This window comes from Nannobrachium achirus (genome assembly GCF_963921795.1).
Source record: "Nannobrachium achirus genome assembly, chromosome: 8".
NCBI lineage: Eukaryota > Metazoa > Chordata > Actinopteri > Myctophiformes > Myctophidae > Nannobrachium > Nannobrachium achirus.
In genome coordinates, this window is record NC_137817.1 from 20,248,350 (window position 1) to 20,269,132 (window position 20,783).

A 20,783-nucleotide genomic window follows, 5' to 3' on the forward strand; every position below is an offset into this window, starting at 1 on the left:
ACACTATTTTACCTGTGATTTTTTTTTCTGATGACCTATAATAGTAGTATAAATACTTTTTTAATAAAACAAATCTTAAAATTTTCCTAACTATTAAATCGCTAAAGTTTTAGAACACCCACTCTGTTAATTTCAGCCCCAAAAGCCTTTTCTTTATATGTGTTCTACTGAGCCCCTGTGGCCGTGACCGGGACTGTTTTTCCCGGCACGTGTCTCCCTACCGGCCAATCACAGCCCAGATCATACACTGCCGGCCAATCACAGCGCATCTTGCGTCTCTTCAGGAAGTAGCTTGCTTCAACAGCAGTGTTGTTTACGCTGGTCTAGGAGTCTAGCCTGTAACTCCCCAACGCCGGTCTTGTAGCCTACCGACACCGGTCCGCAGAGGGACACGAGAGACCTCTACGGATGCGTGGCGAGGCGGGCGAGGTGGACGCGGTGGTCTGAAGGCCCGGTCCGCGGCGGAAAACGGACGAAAAAAGCAGACGCGACCGTGGTTTGCTGTACCGCTACTGACCACTAGTTGAGCAACTTACACAGTATAGCTTTAAATCCTATATAATTTGTTGACTGGAGTCCCCCAAAGCTCTAGAACCCTACTTTTCCCCCTCTAAGCTACTGTAAATATCTTCGCATGAAAATGGCAGATCTACAGATACCGGTACTTTCAAAGAATGTTCGCCCCCAGGATACGGAAGCTATAGGGTTCATTAAGGTCCATGATTGAAGAAAACAATGTTAGTGTGACCTTCCAAATTAATTATCTGGTTGAATACTTTCAGATCTAGAATGCAAAGAATTTAAAGGCCTTTGTCAGTTGTTCTCCCTATAGCTCTACGCGATCCTTTCATCTCCTATATAGCTGTCATGGATGTTGAACATTGTTCGCTTATAATGAAGATTCTGACGCCGTGAGCGATTCAAAGTGTGGCAAGGATTTGCTGAGATCAGTGAGAGGAATGGTGGGGACTTTAACCACTTACACTCTATTCGTCGCTGTCGGGCAGAAACCAGCTATCTTCATTTTTCAACATATTATTATTTTTGTAATATAAATCAGTGCTATTGAACACCCGACCTTTATGTCTGTGTATGGGTTTTACAAATATTATTGAACTGATGAAAAGTATTAAACCTCCTTAATGCTTTTCACTCCATCGGATCCTCAAACTGTCGGTCAAACCAGCTAACTCTTTTCCTAACTTTTCCCATCATTGATTAGAATGAAGATCAGATCAGATCATACAATTTAGCAGCAATCATATCATGCTTCTTTCAATGGTTGTTTCGAGTTAAGTCTTTTTTGGCTTCTTAGTTGAATACCAACAACTTTCTTTCTGTGTGCATGCGTGTGGGTGCATGCGAATTGCATGCACTGTCCACATCTGAGAGCTGTGGAGAGTGAGGTCCAGATAGGCCGACCAGACTTGACAACCTGTCGCCTCTCTAAATCATGGCCTCCTGGATTTACTAGCCTTATGGCAGCTTTCTCTTACCACTTACAATCCTGCTTGGTGCAGGTGCTCTAAGAACATGGCTCAATGAAACAATGTATGAAAATCAAGAAAGACAGACAATGTGAAGCAGAGAGGGAGGGGGAGAGAGAGAGAGAGAGAGAGAGAGAGAGAGAGAGAGAGAGAGAGAGAGAGGTTTATCCGTTTGAAAGTTTACATTTCCAATATCTGGCGTAGCCAGCATTAAGGCGGACAGGCAGTCGCCTACCCACGTGTATTCTGATCTTGCCTAAATTACAAAAACACTGACTGAAAAAAACTAAAAACAAACTAGAAACCTCCAACTCGACAACAAAAGTTGCTCGTGCAGTTCCTTGTCCATTCACGGGCCTACCTTGAATCTAATTCCTGAAAACGCGCCTGGTTAAGCAATAACACCCCAACCCAGGACCTTACTCTCTCTGCATACACAAAATACACGCATCCCTGTGCACACGCACAGCCATTGCCATCTCTGTTTTCCATAGCTCTACATCTGCTTCTTTCTTATTCCATCACTCCTCTGGGTTCTTATCAATCTGGAATCAATCTGTGCTGCCATTGGAGCCGGCAGCTTTAATTAAAATGGAATGATCCATGGGGCCATCGCTTGTGGATCCCAGGGGAAGAGTGGCAACTGTACGCAGCAAAATCTGGTGCCACAGATTTGTCTGTGTGCCTCTGACAAACAGGTGAGATGATAACCCAGAAGAATTGTTTTCACACTTATTATCAGCCAGCTTCAGGTAGACTTATTCCACTTAAAACAACACGGGATGCATATAAATATTCAGTTTAGTGGAAAAAGTGGGAAGCATGCTGGTGAATATACAATACATCCCTGCTTGTAACCCGCACACTGGTACTACTCCAATCTCTTTGTTAACGTGTCAAGCTGAGTGACACATTGTAAAGATCACATCCGGAGAAATTTAACGAGGTGCCACTTTGATGAATGTGGGCGTGAAGACATGGGGTAACCATCTCGTCTCAGTGTATCACTCTCTCGTCGCTGAAGCTCCCCTTTACATTGGTAAGACTCACTTCGACAGAGCTGAGAGGGTGCTTATACGTTGCAAAGTCAGCCAGGCTGAGTAAAAACCCAGAAAAAACAATTACCTACAGTATGGCTCTATTCATGAATGGGTAATACACCCCTATACATATCCCATGGAGAAGAATGTATTATTTATCTTCCTTGAATGAAGACTTCCACTCCGCATTAGAAGGTAGGCCTACCAATATTTTTACTGATATTCTGCTTACTGCTTCCAATCACATTCTGATCTGTGAGCCAACCTGCCCTGACAATTTCAACAAGAAGCTCACAGTTGTGGTGCATTTTTCTTTAGCACTTTCTCTTGCTTTCTCGTTCAGACCTGTTAAACATTCTATAGCTTCTAGTTTTACAGAGTCAACGTTGGATATCAGAATTCAAATCCTTGCTGAAAGTTGTGTTTTATTGAGATCTTCTCCAACCATTCACTGCCAGCAATGATCTGATCACAAGCAACTTGCATCAACTCTCCCCGAGTTCTCCTTATGGCACTGAGCTTTTATGGTGCCCTGCTAGAGGATTCTGGGGCAGTTAAATCAGGCTTCAAGTGCTACAACTGGTCAGAAGGCTATAGCTTACAGTGGATAGCCATAGCCTTGACATGTACTGTGTATCTGGTGAGCACATTACCATACCCAAGTCCTACAATACCCTCATCAATCAGTAGGGAGCCCCAATGATGTTCAAGGGTGTAATTGGCTCATTAGCTAATTGGGGATTTATGAATGCACAAAATTGTTAAACGAGCACTAATGACATGTGCTGCTGACATGTGCTACCCCACTCATTATGCAGGGTTTCAGTCTTTTCCTAGGGTGATGCCATTTAGGCTAGCTGTCTCATTCCCCATTAAGACTCAAATTCACATACACAGCAGTCGGCAGACTACAGTAGGGGTCCTCCTGTGTAGCATTCGTCGGCACCTCATGCGCATGAATTTGCATTCTGCACAGAAATGTAGCAGAATAAACATCTAGTCCATGGCCTCAGTGGGTGAAAGCTGCTGTTTAGGTGAACTGGAATTGCGCTGACTAGAGTGTACTTGACTTTAAAGACACTTTAGAAAACTATACTGTTGACTTATTAATGAAGTAGCAGAACTCAGTCAATGTGTGTGTGTGTGTGTGTGTGTGTGTGTGTGTGTGTGTGTGTGTGCGTGCGTGCGTGCGTGCGTGCGTGCGTGCGTGCGTGCGTGCATGCGTGGGTGTGTGTGCATGCTTGGTGTGTGCATGCGTACTGTATGCATGTGTGTCCATCTATTTAGATTCATTTACATTTATCTACAGTACATTGGCGAATACAGCATACAAGAGAGGATTCAGGCTTTTCACAAGGGGCATATGGTCCGTGCAATTGGTTGAGCCACCAGGCACCCCTAGAGTTATGTATTTTGTGATTATGCTATTGCTACATACCGTACATTAGTGCATGTAATCTTGAACAATCCAAGAGCTACAGATTATATTCATTTATCAGCACCCCTCCTACGACTATCTCGGTTAAGTTTGTTGTATCGTGAAGGCACTCTAGTGTAAGAGATATTTTTTGGTTAAAACAACAATAATAAGGGTTTGTTGAAAGGTTAAAGATCTATATTGTGATAGTAGTCATTGCCATACAGTACAGTGTTTGTTCAGTAACCAGGGTCTCCTTATCTCTCCAGTTCTTTAGTAAACAGAAAAACATTTTCAAGTGGGTTGGACTTGGCAATCAGGAAAGAGTACCCATTTTTCAGCTATGCATTTTATAGCATTCCAGTTCCAATTTTGGGTGCTCATTTCTTTGTGTTCTTTTGTTTCACTTGTTTATCCTGTATGTGTATCCTGTGTGAGTTCTCCCTCCTGATTGGATAGAATTGGTATCCTGACCTGAAAACTCGATTTTCTGTTTATTACAGAGCTGGAGAGACACGCAGGGAGACTCATGTTATCGACTAAACACTCCATAGCCATTAGTTCTATCAGACTATAACGCAATTTAACACTTATTTTAACAAAAGATATATCACTTACCCTACCTTTAAAGGAGCTATAGTCAACTTTTTCTTGAAAAACGGATGCTAAAATAAAAATAATGTTTCGAAAATATTTTATAAAAAAATAAGCTTCATATATGTGTTTCTATTCAAAAATGACCACAAAAAGCGTAAAATAATGATAAAATAATAATTTTGGCCATTGTCAGACTGACACTTTGTTTACATTCTAGTCTATAGACTAGGAATATAAACAAAGTGTCGGCCCTACAATGAAAAAGTTGACTATAGCTCCTTTAACTATGGATTATTCTCCTGGAACATGTAATGTCATGCTACTGCCAAGTTTTCTTGCACATACCTAGCCCATGCATTTCCATTTTGAATGCAAGCCTACATGTACAGTACCTATAGATATAGCTGCAGGCCACCTTCTATTCTATTTCTGTACCCCCCCACACCTTCACATTCTTGAAAAATCACACCCGTGTGAAGTGGAGCTGTGTGTGTGTGTGTGTGTGTGTGTGTGTGTGTGTGTGTGTGTGTGTGTGGATCATGTGTACCGATTTTTGTGACATTTGAAGAAAATATGTAGGAAAAGGAGCAAAAAGTGTGTTTTGGAGAAAATTCAAGATGGCGGAAAATCTATCATGGCGCAAATGGGCGTGGCCTATATGGGGAGATGCGTCATGACCCAAGGAATCCAGGGAAAAAATATTTTTAATTTTCCAACCTACGGTTCAAGAGTTACAGGCCAAAACGTAAAGTGGGGTGTTATGGCGCCACCATGCGGCCAAATGACACAATTATTTTTTATTTAATCCTTGAAATCATTATGAACCTCCTCTCCAAGTCTTGAAACTCTAGCCCCTATGGTTTGCGAGAGACAAATAATTGAATGTGAGTTTTTGCGATTCCCATTATAAGTCAATGGGGAAAATTAATTCACTAATAAATTAATATCAATTAAACTATTGAACCTTTCTCTTAGCAAGTTACTAGCCCACGATTCCCGAGTAAGCCGGTCGATTTGACATATGGCGCGAGTGTGTGGTGGCAAAACTGTGGGACTAGTAGCGTGCCGAAGTTTAGGAAGTTCAGGCTACATACACACACACACAGACAGACCCACACAGCCACGTATAGGGAGCCTGTGTTTCACACAGCTCCAAAAACAGGAGACAACTGAAGGAGTGCTCCTGCGAGCTAGCTGGTTCCCTGCCAGGTCTCCAACCTTACTCTCAATAAACACAGTTCCTCAACATCCCCTCTTGTGGCAAATCTGTATATGTAACCCAAAATTCATAACTATTTTGGGGATAGATCCTCCCCCCCCCCCCCCCCCCCCCCATAGTAATATCGCTGTTAAACCAGCCCAATAATACTCAGTCATAACACACCAAGGTTGAGGTATAATAATAACAAATGTTACAATTAAGCCAAATTAAACCAGACTAATGAATAAACAAAATATGAACACCTCATGGACTGTTCAAGTCAGTGTTGTGAGATGTGGATGAACGTGAGATGTGTGTGGTGAAGTGTTGCAAAATAACAAACCAAAGAGGAGAAGCAGAGAGGAATTAGAGTGCAGCAGCCAGGACTATACTGTACAGTCACACATTTGGGTCAGAAGCGTTGCAGCCAACGCATGCCGAGGCATAGATATAAAAACCTAGATACCTCATTCGCCGCTGCAGTTCATTGGAGTGACCTGTAAAATCGGGAGGGCGGAAGTGTTGAAGGCACACTGCCACTCAAAAGGGCTGGTTGGTTTACTGAAAGAAAACTACAAGCAAAATAACTCCACAACATCTACCATTCCATCTTGAACTCTGCGCATGGACAGATGACGAGATAAAATGAAAGAGAGGGAAAGCCTATTATACTGCGCAATAACCCTATACAGTACATTTGTATTTTATAACAGCAAATAAATATGTATACTCCCTTCCTCTCACACTCTGAGCTCTATCTATCTATTCTACTGTCACTTCCACCAAGTCCATAACCGAGGGATTAACCTAATTGTTTGTTTGTTGTAAACCTTGAGAGTGTGGCCAAGGCTACACATGACAGTCTCAGTCATTAAAGCCTTAGCCTTTTAATCACAAGATTCTGGGTTCAATCCCCATATGAGAAGCACAGCTTATAGCGATATACAGTATGGCCAAAGCTGTGTTATAATACGTATTTACTGGAACTTCAGCAGAGCAATAAAGTTGAGGAAGTTAAGTAGAACTTGCTTGCATTATGTGAGATGCACACTAGGATGTCAACTAAAGAAAAGGTAATTTATTTGGCTGCACATTACAAGCCAATGACAAGACAAGGCCAGCTATATTGGAAGCTTTCATTTGGAAAGAGAGTGCCAGTGCTCTCTCCCTCTACAGCCTTGTATCAGTCCTCATTTGGAAGGAGAGGAGGGCATGGCCAATCACAGACTGAGAATGACAAACTGGCTTTGGCCAGACATTATGCTGGGACTCCCAGATCCTGGCAGACACAAATGAATGACACTCCAGCAGCTGGGAAGGAGAAAAAAAATGCTAATGATTCAGCAATTTTTGATTTATTAGACAGTGAGACAGAGAGGAAACTGAATTCTGATAATGTAGAAATGTAAGACATGAGTCAGAGTCCGATTCAAACCTTTTTTCTTATTTAAAAAAAAATTATAATACAAATGTAATAAACACACGCACGCACGCACGCACGCACGCACGCACGCACGCACGCACACACACACACACACACACACACACACACACACACACACACAGAAAAAGAAAAAAAAACTCAAGGGAGCCTTAAGAGCCAGAAAGTTGGGAACCTGCCATTGGAACTGAATGCCAAGGCTGTCCTTGGCATTCCCTGATGAAAACTAGGAGATATATGACTAGAGATTAGTTGGCAAATGAGCAACCATCCTCCACAGTCACAATCCCGGCTAATAAACTACAGTAGCCTATATGAGTGCCAAGTCAGAAGAATGAAGTGTTTTTGGCTAGAGTAAGAGTTATGGCACTCCATCTTGACACTTTCCTAATCAATACCATGAAAATTAAGTGACACTTTCCTCATCAATGCTCCTCACTGGAAATAAGTGATGGACAAGATTGGAATTCATTTGAACTGAAATTGTAATTGGATTCTTTGATAGGGAAGTAAGCAATTTACCCCGAGTGAGAGGACATTATGCTCTGATAATGTCCTGTGTTAGGGTGTTATCGGACGAGGCGAAGCCGAGTCCGATAACACCCTAACACAGGACATTATCAGAGCATAATGTCCGACCCCGAGTGGTAAATAGCTTTTCTACCACTTTTTCCCTTATACATGAAAGAAAACACATAGTTGTAACTTGCAAGGATCTTAAGTTACAATCATTATTGCCTATAAAACTTCCGCGAGACAGCAGATAGTTCCACCAACAACATCTTCTACTCACCAACAGATGGCGCCAACTCCATACTAATCCATGCGTCTAGCTTACAGCTAAGCTAACGTCAGTTAAAAGCACCGTTCCGGCCGTAAATAGAGGCTGTTCGCTTCCAGAAAGGCATAGGTTCAGAGAAAAGGGGCTTTAAAGTTGGCGGATTGCATTGGATCCAAATAAATCGGCGACGATAGTACGCACGTTAGTAAACATAGGACCGCTGCGACCTTCATTTGTTGGTTGGGGGAAAGGTGTTCCGACTACCTCCTGAAGTCCCCGGATGTACACTGAGGCGCATTGATCTCCTCACACAACTTTGCGGCAGTTGTCCTCTCATAACCTCCGGAATTTAGCCAATCAGAATCCAGTATTTGAACACGTGACTCGAAAAAGTGGTAGAAGATGCAATTCAACACAGCTCTCACTACAGAGAATGACGTGCTGCTGCTATTGCAAATGTTCAACTTTTGATTGACGGCTAATTCCTGTTTCTGTTCTTAGTGAAAGAAAATGCTATCGCAAAACAATAAGGAAATACTCAGATTACATTTACTCAGATTACTTTTACTCTGAGCCTATGAAATACAGAAAAAACGCTGGTTTCCATGGCAACCGGTGATTAAATCATTGTTTAATCATGGGCACTCAGTGTGTTGTAAAGTGCTAGGATTAAGTGTGGCCTGCCAGTGTGATAGAGCAATGCCAATGGAATTAATGATAAAGCATATTCATTGCATTGGCAGGGAGCGTAAACACTCATTCAACAGATTCAACAACATTTAATGTGGTTGAATTAATAGCAAAACCTTATGTCTTCATCTCATCACTGTTAATCCTGATTTAACATTGCCAGTGTGAGTGAGCTCCATGCAGGCAGCTGAACTGAACTTTAGCTTAACTATGATCATTTTTATTTGGCTGTAGAATGCCTGGTGAATCAGCCTTTTTATTTGGCTGTAGAATGTCTGGTGAATCAACTCTTCTTTTTTACCCCTTTTTTCCTTTTTCTTTTTACAGAATTTCAGTTTCTAAGAACATCATGTAATAGACGTTGACTGTGGAATGACGTTGCTAGGGAACCAAGATAATTTCCTGTCAGCAATAGACAGTGATACTCACAAACACTGCAACAGCAAATAAACTTGGACCCATGTAGAATGTTCATGTTGTTTAAGTGTGAAAAGATAAATCCTTAGAGTCCTGCGAGTATGAGAATGTCCATACAGACTGACAGGAGTTATAAGCCTTGGCCTCATTTGTGCCCCCCCCATCTCACTCGTTTTTCGTTTGCTCACTGCATCAAGCATGCAACTAGATCATGATGCTAATGAGTGACTTGTATTTTACTCCCCAGCCCTCGTCTTTATTCCTCGGCTCATGTTTCACAATGGTGCTACTGTACCCTTCTGTTTCAGTGAAAATATTAGTATCGATGAAGTTATTGCATGCATGCCACCCACGCACACACATTGGTACAAGATGAGTTCATTTCAGCAGCTGCTGACATGTGTCAGACTGCATATGCCAACTTCAATGCCTACTTTACCGTACCCCTCTGTTTTCGGTGCAAGTACTAGTTTTGGATAAGGATTTGCATGCATGCGAATAACTGATGAGTTCATTTCAGCAACTGGTGACACACAGCAGACTTCATATGCCAACCCAAGTGAGTCAGACCTAGAAAGAGGGCTTCAACTCTTCTAGGAACTGAAAGGAGATAATGAAAAAGTCAGATGATGATAAGAGTTTCATCTCCGTAGGTAGGGTTGTTTAGCGCCGCTTGCTTCATCCTTACTGGTGTAGAAGGGAGAAAAATGACATTGAAGGAGGGGTAAATACTAAAATGCCGCTCTGGGACAGGGACAAGGAGAGTGATTCCTTTGGAAGTGCATTAAATCGCCTATTGCAAATGACAACCTCTGGGACTACTTAGGTGATGCTCAAATCAATTCAAGTGGTATATGGAGCTTATCATACCATTTAATACCAGTAATACTAAAGCGGAGGACAGTAAAGCAGTGCCAGTGACCGAGCAGCGGTGCCAAATACAGCAGTTGTCTTCATTCATCTACAGTGGGGTAGAGTGGCATTTCAGAGTTTAATCTAAATGCAAATTCCATGTAAGTGGCCTTATGATACATGGGCTGTGGTTCATTGCCTAACCCGATCGAATCGATCAGCTCACCTTTATTAGCTTTTGACTTGGTAATTGAGTCACCAATCTTTTTCCAGCAGTAACTAAAAAAAAGTGTCAGAGACCTCTCGGGCTCTCACAGGGACAAAGTAGCCTAAGAAGATTGCAGTGAGAGAGTGGCACAACAATAAAGAAAATGGTGGACTTTCTGCTGTCAGTCCAATGTTGATATGAAAATGAATGATCTGTCACTAGATGTGATAAATGTAGTACTAATGCAAATAATTAAATAAATGTTGGCAAGCACACTCTACTATTCCTCATTCTTTGTTGCGACAAAATGGTAGCAATATACGTGATGATAATAGTCTTCACGAGGTAATTAGATGCCATGTACCTTTTCTCATCCAATTAGGTCAGAGACGACAGATAATAGGAGCTGTCATGAGGCTGGCTTTGCTTTCTGCCAGCCAGAGTAAATTGGCTGCAAATTTTTGTCCCATATGTTTCGATTGTTCCCAGCCAAAATGATATATTGGCTGTGGAGATTGACCCAACAGTTTTGAAGATATGGCTTATAGAATGACGCCATGCTGAAATACTACTTTTGAGATATTCAAGTTCTAAATTTGGGAGGACCAACAGAATTATATCCCGATCTCTCACATTAATTAAAAAAAGTCTTATTTACATGCAGAGTTAAGCTCTGGCGTTTAAGTGAAATGTAGCCTGATATTTATGACATGCTTTTGTGGCTTTATCACATTTTAGAAAAAGTAATTTCAGCTGTGGTCTAATGTAGTGGCTTCCGAAATGACTGCCCCAGTGTCATGCTCAGTCACATTTGTTTTCTACTCGGTCTGTGTCTCATAGGAGAGCTGGGGAGAGTGTTTTTTTGCAGGTCTTTCAGTCCGAGTGTATCAAAAAGGCAACTGGGTTAAGGCAGCGGAAGCTTGTGATTGGCTGCGCGGAGGTGCCGAAAGTCAGGGGACGGAGATACACCTAAACTGTCCTATGTCCTATGAATGCTAACTGTTTAGTTTGCTTTAACACAGAAACGTTTCAGCCACAGTTTGCCTTCATCAGGTCACACTGTCACTACTCAGCACGAGTAACAAACTGGATGTTTGCAACCAGGGCAGGAATTTCATGGAGGCCATGAAGGCCATGGCCGCCGTTGCCCCTCAGTTTGGCCTTGTTCCCCTGAAACCAATGGCATGAGCTGAGGCCACAGTGGCCTTAATGCCCCAGCTGCAGAAAGAGCCAATACACTTTCTGGCACCGGCACCTGCCGCCGCGCCGCCAGAAGTGCCGGCAACAGCCGCGGCAATGAACCAGGGCAGGAATTTCATGGAGGCCATGATGCCCATGGCCGCCGTTGCCCCTCATTCCTATGCCCCCCCCCCCAAACACCACGACCACCGGACCACCGAACATAAATAATGTATTACAACAAGCAGTCACATCACGTTTGCTTGCTCTCTGCCGGGGGACCACTGCAGTGTCGGTGGTCCCCAGTGGTCCCCGGCAGAAGCAGTGGTCCCCCGGACCACTGCTCCCCCAGAGAGCAAGCAAATGTGATGTGACTGCTTGTTGTAATACATTATTTATGTTCGGTGGTCCAGTGGTCAGGGTGTTGGGGGGTGGGGGTGGGTGGGAATAGACAAGCTGGTCCACTGGTGGTCATCGTGGGGGGGGGGGAGATAGGTTCCGCAACAGCGGCATGCCGGCCAACTGCCGCTCTGTCCGGCTATGCCATGGAGTAGGTATAATTGCCACGGCAAAGGAATCATTACCGCAGCTGTTGTCGGCACTTCTGGCGATGCCGCGGCAGGTGCCGGTGCCGGAAAGTGTATTCGCTGTCCCTCCCCAGCTGACCGTACCACTTTCTCCTCTGTCTCTCTCTTATCTACACGTAGACAGTAGACACCAGTGTCTCTTTCTTGTCGTGTAGACACCAGTGTTTTTTTTGTTGAGATTCTGAAATCTTAACTACCCCGAGTAACCATCTTTAAACCAATCCAGTGACTTTGATTGGTGCAGGGCTGAGCATGGATCAGATGATTGTAAATACCATCGTGTATCCATTTCACTGCAGATTAGGTTATCCCTATTAAACCTTTAAATTCAACAAATTATTTCAATGGACTAAAATCTTGTTTTATTTGATGGCCTTCCTGTCCAGGCATTTGGTCTTTGTGCCCTCAAAAAATGGACAACACCAAAGGCCAAGTGGCCTTGCCCCTAAAATGATGAAGTTCCAGGCCTCTGTGCAACCCACTGTTCTGAACTAGTAGAAAAAAATGGCACCATATAATAGCATTTGTGAGGACCAATTATATGAAGATTGTTTGAAAATGTGTGAAGTCGTCCTTTAGGTAAATTGTTTGAGTATCTGCACTTTTTGGATACGTATGACTTTTACTCTGTTACATTTCAAAGACAAATGTTGTACATTGGACGCCACTACATTTCTGGGAATAGACCTCCATTATTAAGTTCATACTTAATACCTATTTAAAATATAGTGAAAATGGCCTATCTACAAGCCCCTAAAGCACTTGCACGGAGAGCACTGCACAAGGTTAGCAAGTGTGTGTGTTGTGTCTGCTTGAAGGATTGGTAGGCATCATTAAGGAGGCTTGTCTGCACTTAAGGTCTGGGCATGCATAAACATGGCAGCTGTCATTTCATTCAAGGTGGTCACACTTTTCATTTTATGTATGCTATAGCTATGGAGCCCAACCCCTTAGGCATACACATGTAGGGCACTTTTTAAATGCACGCGCACACACACACACACACACACACACACACACACACACACACACACACACACACACACACACACACACACACACACACACACACACACACACACACACACACACACACACACACACACACACACACAGGTCTGTCTTTTCAATTGTGAACACCACAATTACATTTTTTATTGTGCATACTATATACAGTAAATCATATCTTCTTTTTATTTATTTATTCGTTTTTTGGGCTTTTTTATGCCTTTATTGATAGGACAGTTGACTGACAGGAAATGGGGGGAGAGATGGGGAGTGACATGTGGCAAAGGTCGTCAGGATCGGGAACCGAACCTGCGACGCCGCCAGGCATCCATGCCTATGTGGCAATGCCTAAATGTTATGTGCCTGGACCAGTAGACCAGCGGGCGCCCCGTAAATCAGATCTTTAAGTCTTTTTCTGTTTCTCTTTTTCTCTCTGTAAAGGAAACGTGTTTGTGGTGAGCCTGGCATTTGCTGACCTGGTAGTGGCATTCTACCCTTACCCATTGGTGCTGTATGCCATCTTCCATGACGGGTGGTCCCTCGGTGAAACCCAGTGCAAGGTGAGTAACTGTATTTCTTACTGTATCTATTACCCATGCTGTGATCAATTTAGTTTGACCTATTTCTTTCTTTCTTTCTTTCTTTCTTTCTTTGCCTCTGTCTCAGGTCAGTGGCTTCTTGATGGGCCTGAGTGTCATCGGTTCCATATTCAACATCACCGGCATCGCCATCAACCGTTACTGTTACATCTGCCACAGCTTCGCCTACGACAAGCTGTACAGTTTCCGCAACACACTGCTGCTGGTGGCACTCATCTGGGTCCTGACTGTGGTGGCCATAGTGCCCAACTTCTTTGTGGGCTCGCTCCAGTACGACCCGCGCATCTACTCGTGCACTTTCGACCAGGCTGTGAGCACGTCGTACACCATCACGGTCGTGGTCATTCACTTTTTTGTGCCCATCGCCGTGGTCACCTTCTGCTACCTGCGCATTTGGATCCTAGTGATCCAGGTGAGGCGCAAAGTAAAGTCAGAGATGCGGCCGCGCATCAAGCCCAGCGACCTGAGGAACTTCATCACCATGTTTGTGGTGTTTGTGTTGTTCGCCATTTGCTGGGCGCCACTCAACTTCATTGGCCTGGCAGTGGCCATCAACCCAGAGGCGGTGGTGCCACGCCTTCCCGAGTGGCTCTTTGTGGTCAGTTACTTCATGGCGTACTTCAACAGTTGCCTTAATGCCATCATTTATGGCCTGCTGAACCAGAACTTCCGCAAGGAGTACAAGCGGATTGTCACGTCCATATGGATGCCCCGCCGCTTCTTCCAGGAGACGTCGCGGGGCGGGACAGAGGCCATGAAGAGCAAGCCGTCGCCAGGAATCAACAACAACGACCAGGTGAACGGAGAAGGAGAGACTTTGTGATGGACCCTGACTGACACACACACACACACACACACACACACACACACACACACACACACACACACACACACACACACACACACAAACACACACACACACACACGTACACGCTAGGGCATTAACCAAAAAGTCGACAAGTCGACTCCCACCAGGGAAAGTTGAAAGTTGAACAAATTCTTTTTTCAATAAAAAGAAAAAAAAAGAAAAAACAAGGTTAATCCATTTCCAGGTTTGTCCTCCGTTCTCACCGTCAATGTGATGACGTCATCAAACAATAAAGTCTACTTCAACTCAACTTTTTACAGAGTCGAGTCCACTTGCAAAAAAATCACAAGTCGGTAATGCCCTAGCACACACACAGGCACACAGACACAGACACAGACACACACACACACACACACACACACACACACACACACACACACACACACACACACACACACACACACACACACACACACACACACACAGTACTCCTTGATATTCCTCATCATTCACACAGCACCCCGTCGGCCTCCCAGCCTTGTTTCAGCAGTGGAGTGCTGTCTGTACTCAATCTTACTCAGTGACTACTCAGCTCCACTGTGCCGAAGCCTCATTGAACTCTGGCTGTAATGTGGATCACAGAGAGAGAGAGAGAGAGAGAGAGAGAGAGAGAGAGAGAGAGAGAGAGAGAGAGAGAGACGGCGGGAGTGAATGAAACACACAGTAAAATGTTCTCTGAGAGTGCCCACATGGAACCAATTTGTTTCAATGTGTGTAATCTCTGAGACTTAAATTAATAGAGGATTTTACTGTGTAGAGAGAGAGAGAGAGAGAGAGAGAGAGAGAGAGAGAGAGAAAGAGAGGGGGGGGGGGAATAGGGATCGAGGAGGGGGGGGGGGGGGGGGGGGAATATAGAAAAGTGAAAATTGTGGCGATTGAGATTGTTTGACTTTATTCACAATTTTGAAGAGTGCCATTCATAAAGTGTATATTCTCTAACTTATTATGTATCATATATTATGTACACCTCAGGGTGCCTGCCTCCTCTGCTGCTTGGGCAATATACATTTGAAAGCGGAGGCACCAAGAGTTTATTTGCTTATATTTTTACACCATGGATCTCATGTTGTTGCTCTGAAAGTACTTCGTCACTTTCATTATCCTCATGGTTTTTCTGTACTGTACTGTAAAGTAGGGGTCTTCAACAGGGGGTCCGAGACCCCTGGGGGGTCCTCAGAGTTACTACAGGGGGTCCTCCAAATATTTGTGTGATAGAAACTTTCTTTTCCCCTTTTTTATAATAACCACTTGAACCCTAGCGTCCATATTCGGAGAACTTTAGCCAAAAATAGCAGATCTACAAGCTCACAACGCCTCACGCTGCGAAGCGTTGTGAGCTTTTAGATCAGCTATTTTCTGCAAAGAGCTTTGGTTTAGAGGGTAAAAAGAGCAGACTAAGTACGGAGTGAAAGGTCAAGTTTATTAAGTATTGACCGTTCAAGTGGTTAAATATCTGAAAACACAAATTGACATGAATCCAAAATACACTGATGATTGTGTTGTCAAACAATGAAACTATATGGAATCTATGAAAAGGTCTTCATCTCTCTCCCAAATAAGGGGTCCTTGGCCTGAAAAAGTTGAAGATCCCTGCTATAAAGTATTTGGCTCGCCAAATTCTCATAAGGGTATATACTGTACAGTGGTGTACAATGTTGATTACTGTGTCCTTCATTTTGACCAAAAAGAACTCCATCTATTTTCTCATGCCTTTTTTAATGACCGAAATAGGTTAGTGTACCACAAATTGATTAATGCCTCAAACTCTTGACGGGCATTTCCATGGTTTGTCAAAGGTGCCTAATTATTTTGCATATCGCCTCAAAATGAAGATTTTGCCAAAAAAAAAAAAAAGATAAATAACAAACCATGCTATAACAGAAAATGATGGTATGGTTATATCTCTGTAGTCTCAGATCATTTTGTTATATAAGCTACACATCAGCAGATTGGGACGTTTCAGTGGACACACAAAGGGAGTGTTCTAACACACAATGTCTCATCAAGTGGTTATCGTTTAGGCACTTAAAGGGGAAGACCACCCATTTTCAATATTGAACTATGTCATTACTATACCTTAGAGGAGTTGTGTGGAAATAGAAAAAAGTTCCCCCTCTTCTGTGTTGCCTAAAACTGGAGGATTGATTTTGGGGATTGTATTGTAAAGTACAACTTGATGACATCACACATTGTACTTTACAATACAAACCCCAAAATCAATCCTCCAGTTCTAGGCAACACAGAAGGGGGGGACCTTTTTTTCTATTTCCACACAACTCCTCTAAGTTATATTAATGACATAGTTCAATATTGAAAATGGGTGGTCTTCCCCTTTAACCACTTGATCCCCAGCATCTGTATCCTGGGAAAACCTGCGCAGAAAATAATACATCAGCACGATCTGCTATAGTTTCTGCGACGATAGAGCGAAAACAGAAAAGTCATCTGAGGGACTCCGCTCAACAACTTATGGGGTGCTATAGTGTCACGAAACTGAAACCCCAATATAAGCACAATTCAGCAGTCTAAAGTCGGCCAACAGTGTTCTTATGCAGTTTACAGGTTTCAAATGTACTTCTTAGTAATGATGAGAATCAACAACCACTTCTTCTATGCATTTTACACTTCATATCATGACAACGAACAAGCATAATCAATTCTACACGTGAATAAATACTGTTTTATATTAAGTAACTTAGTAAACTTTTAACTTAGTAAAAAAATAAATAAAAAAAACAGAGTGAATCAGTTCACACAGCTTGTGATTCCGGTTTGGAGAATGGAAAAGAATGTGCATGAGCTTTTTTATTTGATTGCTTTATTTTGTATCTCTTTTTAACTTCCTTATCGGTTTTGCTTTGATTTTTTTTCTTTTCTTTTCTTCTTATGATAACTGTTTGAAATTTGCTGCTGAAATGATAAGGAAGATGATAATGATTATGAGTGGGTGAGGGAGTTGATGCTGCTTATGGGAGCCTGTGGGAAATCTATGGAAGACAAGGTTATGGATTTTTTCTTTTTCTAAGTGAAAAAATAAAAATAAGGTGAGATATATGTTGTATTTATTGCTGTGAATTAAATTAAATATTGCTGAGGATACAATTTCAAAAGGCTGTCATTGTAAAAGAAAAAAGATTCAATGTCAATAAAAAAAACATACTTTTTTAATTTTGTTTGCTTTATTTTAATACATTTGGTTTTGTACAATAAATTAACCACATAAACCCTAGCGTCTCTATTCTGGGCATGTGATATTATGTGAAATTCCGCAAAAACTGACAAACGTTTGGTGAAAATATTAACTAATATTTAATATTCGCATTTACAATCTCACCACGCGTCATGGTGTGATGCATTGTGAGCTTGTAGATCTGCAATTTTTAGCAAAAAGATTTGCCAAACAGGGGAAAAAAGGACATAGCCAAATACAGAACCACATCATATAGGGTTGAAGTGGATAATACTAGGATCACCAACACAGTCCATACATTCCAGATACCTTGCGGTCAAAAGAGCATTAGGTCAGACTCAGACAGGGTGTGTTTTAGCAGTCTAGGTGGGGGGGGGGGGGGGGGGTAATTGCTGTCTCTCCCCCCTGGAGGACTGGAAGTGCGTCGGAAGGACATAGGTGCCCTCCACACTAGGCGCGGCCACCGCCTCCTAGCAATTCATTTTCAATGAGAGGCGGGCGGCTTTTTCGGCCACGCAGCAAAGTTTTGGGGCGGCGAGGCGAGCGGGGCGCGGTCCCGTGAAATCCACCGCGAGCGTGCTCGTTTGTGCATGTGTACGCGGGCGGTGAGAGATGGATTGTGTTCATCTTTGTGAAATACCGCGCAGCGTTTACTCACTGAGCGAGTGTGTTTGGTGCCCCACAAACGAGCACGCTCGCGGTGGATTTCACGGGACCGCGCCCGCTCGCCTCCCCGCCCCAAAACTTCGCTGCACGGCTGAAAAAGCCAGGAGGCGCCTAGGGTGGAGGGCACTGCGGTGCGGCCACCGCTGATCCTAGCGGCAGCCTCGACGGCAACCGTGCCTAGTGCGGAGGGCACCATAAGCAGGATCCCAATATTAGGATTTCCGCCTCCTCATGATGGAGTGAAACTAAATTAAAGTTCAGGCTGAGTGTCAGGCTAGAAACAAGTTATACCTTTGAGGTATACAGTCTATGCTGGAGAACACAGAGCCCACATGCTCACTAGCTCACCACGCCCATATCAACGTATATACAATAGTTAAAGTACAGGCTCACCTCACACCAGTGTTTCCCCTACATGCATTAAAGGAAAATTCCAGAATAAAACATATTAATCCTTAATCAGCCTTTTATCACGTCTGTACATACCTGGTATGATGGATTTTTATCATAGTCCTTCCAGTTTTTACTTCTCCTGGACTCCTCAGATCTCTCTCCCACAGCCAAAACGGCGGTCAATTGTGGTTCTCCCAAAGCGCTAATTTTCACCGCTGCAAAGTTACTTTTTTCTTCATAAATCTGCTATTTATAGTTCATTGAGAGCCAGTAATCCACTGTTTTATCGTGGGTTGAGGGAAATGGCCGTTGTTGACATGATCCCAATAGTACTCACAGAAGAAGAATGAAGTCTCGCGTCTCGCGTGATTACCGCGTTTCCTTTAGCTTTTTCTTTAGCGCAAAAGAAAGCTTTCTCCTGGAGTTATTACAGCCAGTATGTACACAACAAGGCATTGTGGTATATATATAAAAAATAAGAAAGCAGAAGAATATAATCTAGTTAGTCTATTGATCGCTAGAATCTAGTAATATGACTGAGAAGGATTCATAACAAAGCATTTTAACGGACTTCCTGTAGTCATAAGGTAATTCTATTACCTTTATTTATTTTATTTTTTCCTCAATACATTTCTTCGATTTTATTTATTATTTATTTATGGAATTACTTATAAAATAACTTTGACGTGTATTATTATTTGTAAACAATGTAGGCTACAATATAATCACAAAATAATCGTATTTTCCTCAAGACATTCTGCAATGCCTCACCAAATAAACGTTAGGTAAAAAGTACCTCATGAAAGACACGTTTCTGTGGTCATGAAGTAATTTTGACCTAAAGTTTATTTGGTGAGGCATTGCAGAATGTCTTGAGGAAAATACGATTATTTTGTGATTATATTGTAGCCTACATTGTTTACAAATAATAATACACGTCAAAGTTATTTTATAAGTAATTCCATAAATAAATAATAAATAAAATCGAAGAAATGTATTGAGGAAAAAATAAAATAAATAAAGGTAATAGAATTACCTTATGACTACAGGAAGTCCGTTAAAATGCTTTGTTATGAATCCTTCTCAGTCATATTACTAGATTCTAGCGATCAATAGACTAACTAGATTATATTCTTCTGCTTTCTTATTTTTTATATATATACCACGATGCCTTGTTGTGTACATACTGGCTGTAATAACTCCAGGAGAAAGCTTTCTTTTGCGCTAAAGAAAAAGCTAAAGGAAACGCGGTAATCACGCGAGAAGCGAGACTTCATTCTTCTTCTGTGAGTACTATTGGGATCATGTCAACAACGGCCATTTCCCTCAACCCGCGATAAAACAGTGGATTACTGGCTCTCAATGAACTATAAATAGCAGATTTATGAAGAAAAAAGTAACTTTGCAGCGGTGAAAATTAGCGCTTTGGGAGAACCACAATTGACCGCCGTTTTGGCTGTGGGAGAGAGATCTGAGGAGTCCAGGAGAAGTAAAAACTGGAAGGACTATGATAAAAATCCATCATACCAGGTATGTACAGACGTGATAAAAGGCTGATTAAGGATTAATATGTTTTATTCTGGAATTTTCCTTAACAGTGGCGGGCCGCCGCTGCTTCAAATAGGGCCGCCACTGTATGATTTTCACTTTCACTTTTTTTTTTTTTTTTTTAAGATTTTTTTTTTTTTTTTAAGATGTTTTTTTCCCCCCACAACAATGTAGCGCTCATGTGAAGCATAGCGTTCTAACTTCTCTCCTTACATACGGTTGGTAGGAGATGTATATGTCTAGTTTCTCCCCCTCCCCTCTCTCATTAAGTCCAGTCAGTCAGTCAGTCAGTCAGGCAGCTGCCTCGTCGCGCTGAGCACCTCTGATTCTGAGCTGACTACGTCTTTGCCCCTCGTTAGCATATTTGCTACTGGTGTGTACAATTAGAAGATTTGGGCTGTGGATAAAAGCAGTGCCTCAGCGACGGGTCTGAATCATGTAGTTTACCTCTGTTTGGCAATAGTAGGCTTACTTGTCGCATGCTAAAGAGAGCTAAGTGCTAACACGGTTGTCATTCTCTCACTGGTTAGATGTGGAATAGAAACGAGGGATGCATCACCAACACTGTCATTAGGCAACAAACATTGTTGACTAGTCAGAAATAAACTTTGCTG

General features: G+C 42.6%; 1 protein-coding gene across 1 annotated transcript in view; it reads left to right on the forward strand.

The window, feature by feature from the left end:
- The window catches only part of LOC308289571 (melatonin receptor type 1B-B), a gene marked incomplete at both ends in the record, with an annotated part of 67,994 nt that extends 53,667 nt beyond the window's left edge, over positions 1-14,327 (forward strand). The window contains 2 exons of the mRNA XM_080731303.1: positions 13,347-13,465; positions 13,572-14,327. Coding sequence (XP_080587429.1) covers positions 13,347-13,465; positions 13,572-14,327 — 875 coding nt within the window. The remainder of the gene's footprint in view (positions 1-13,346; positions 13,466-13,571) is intronic.
- Between the last annotated feature and the right edge of the window lie 6,456 nt (positions 14,328-20,783).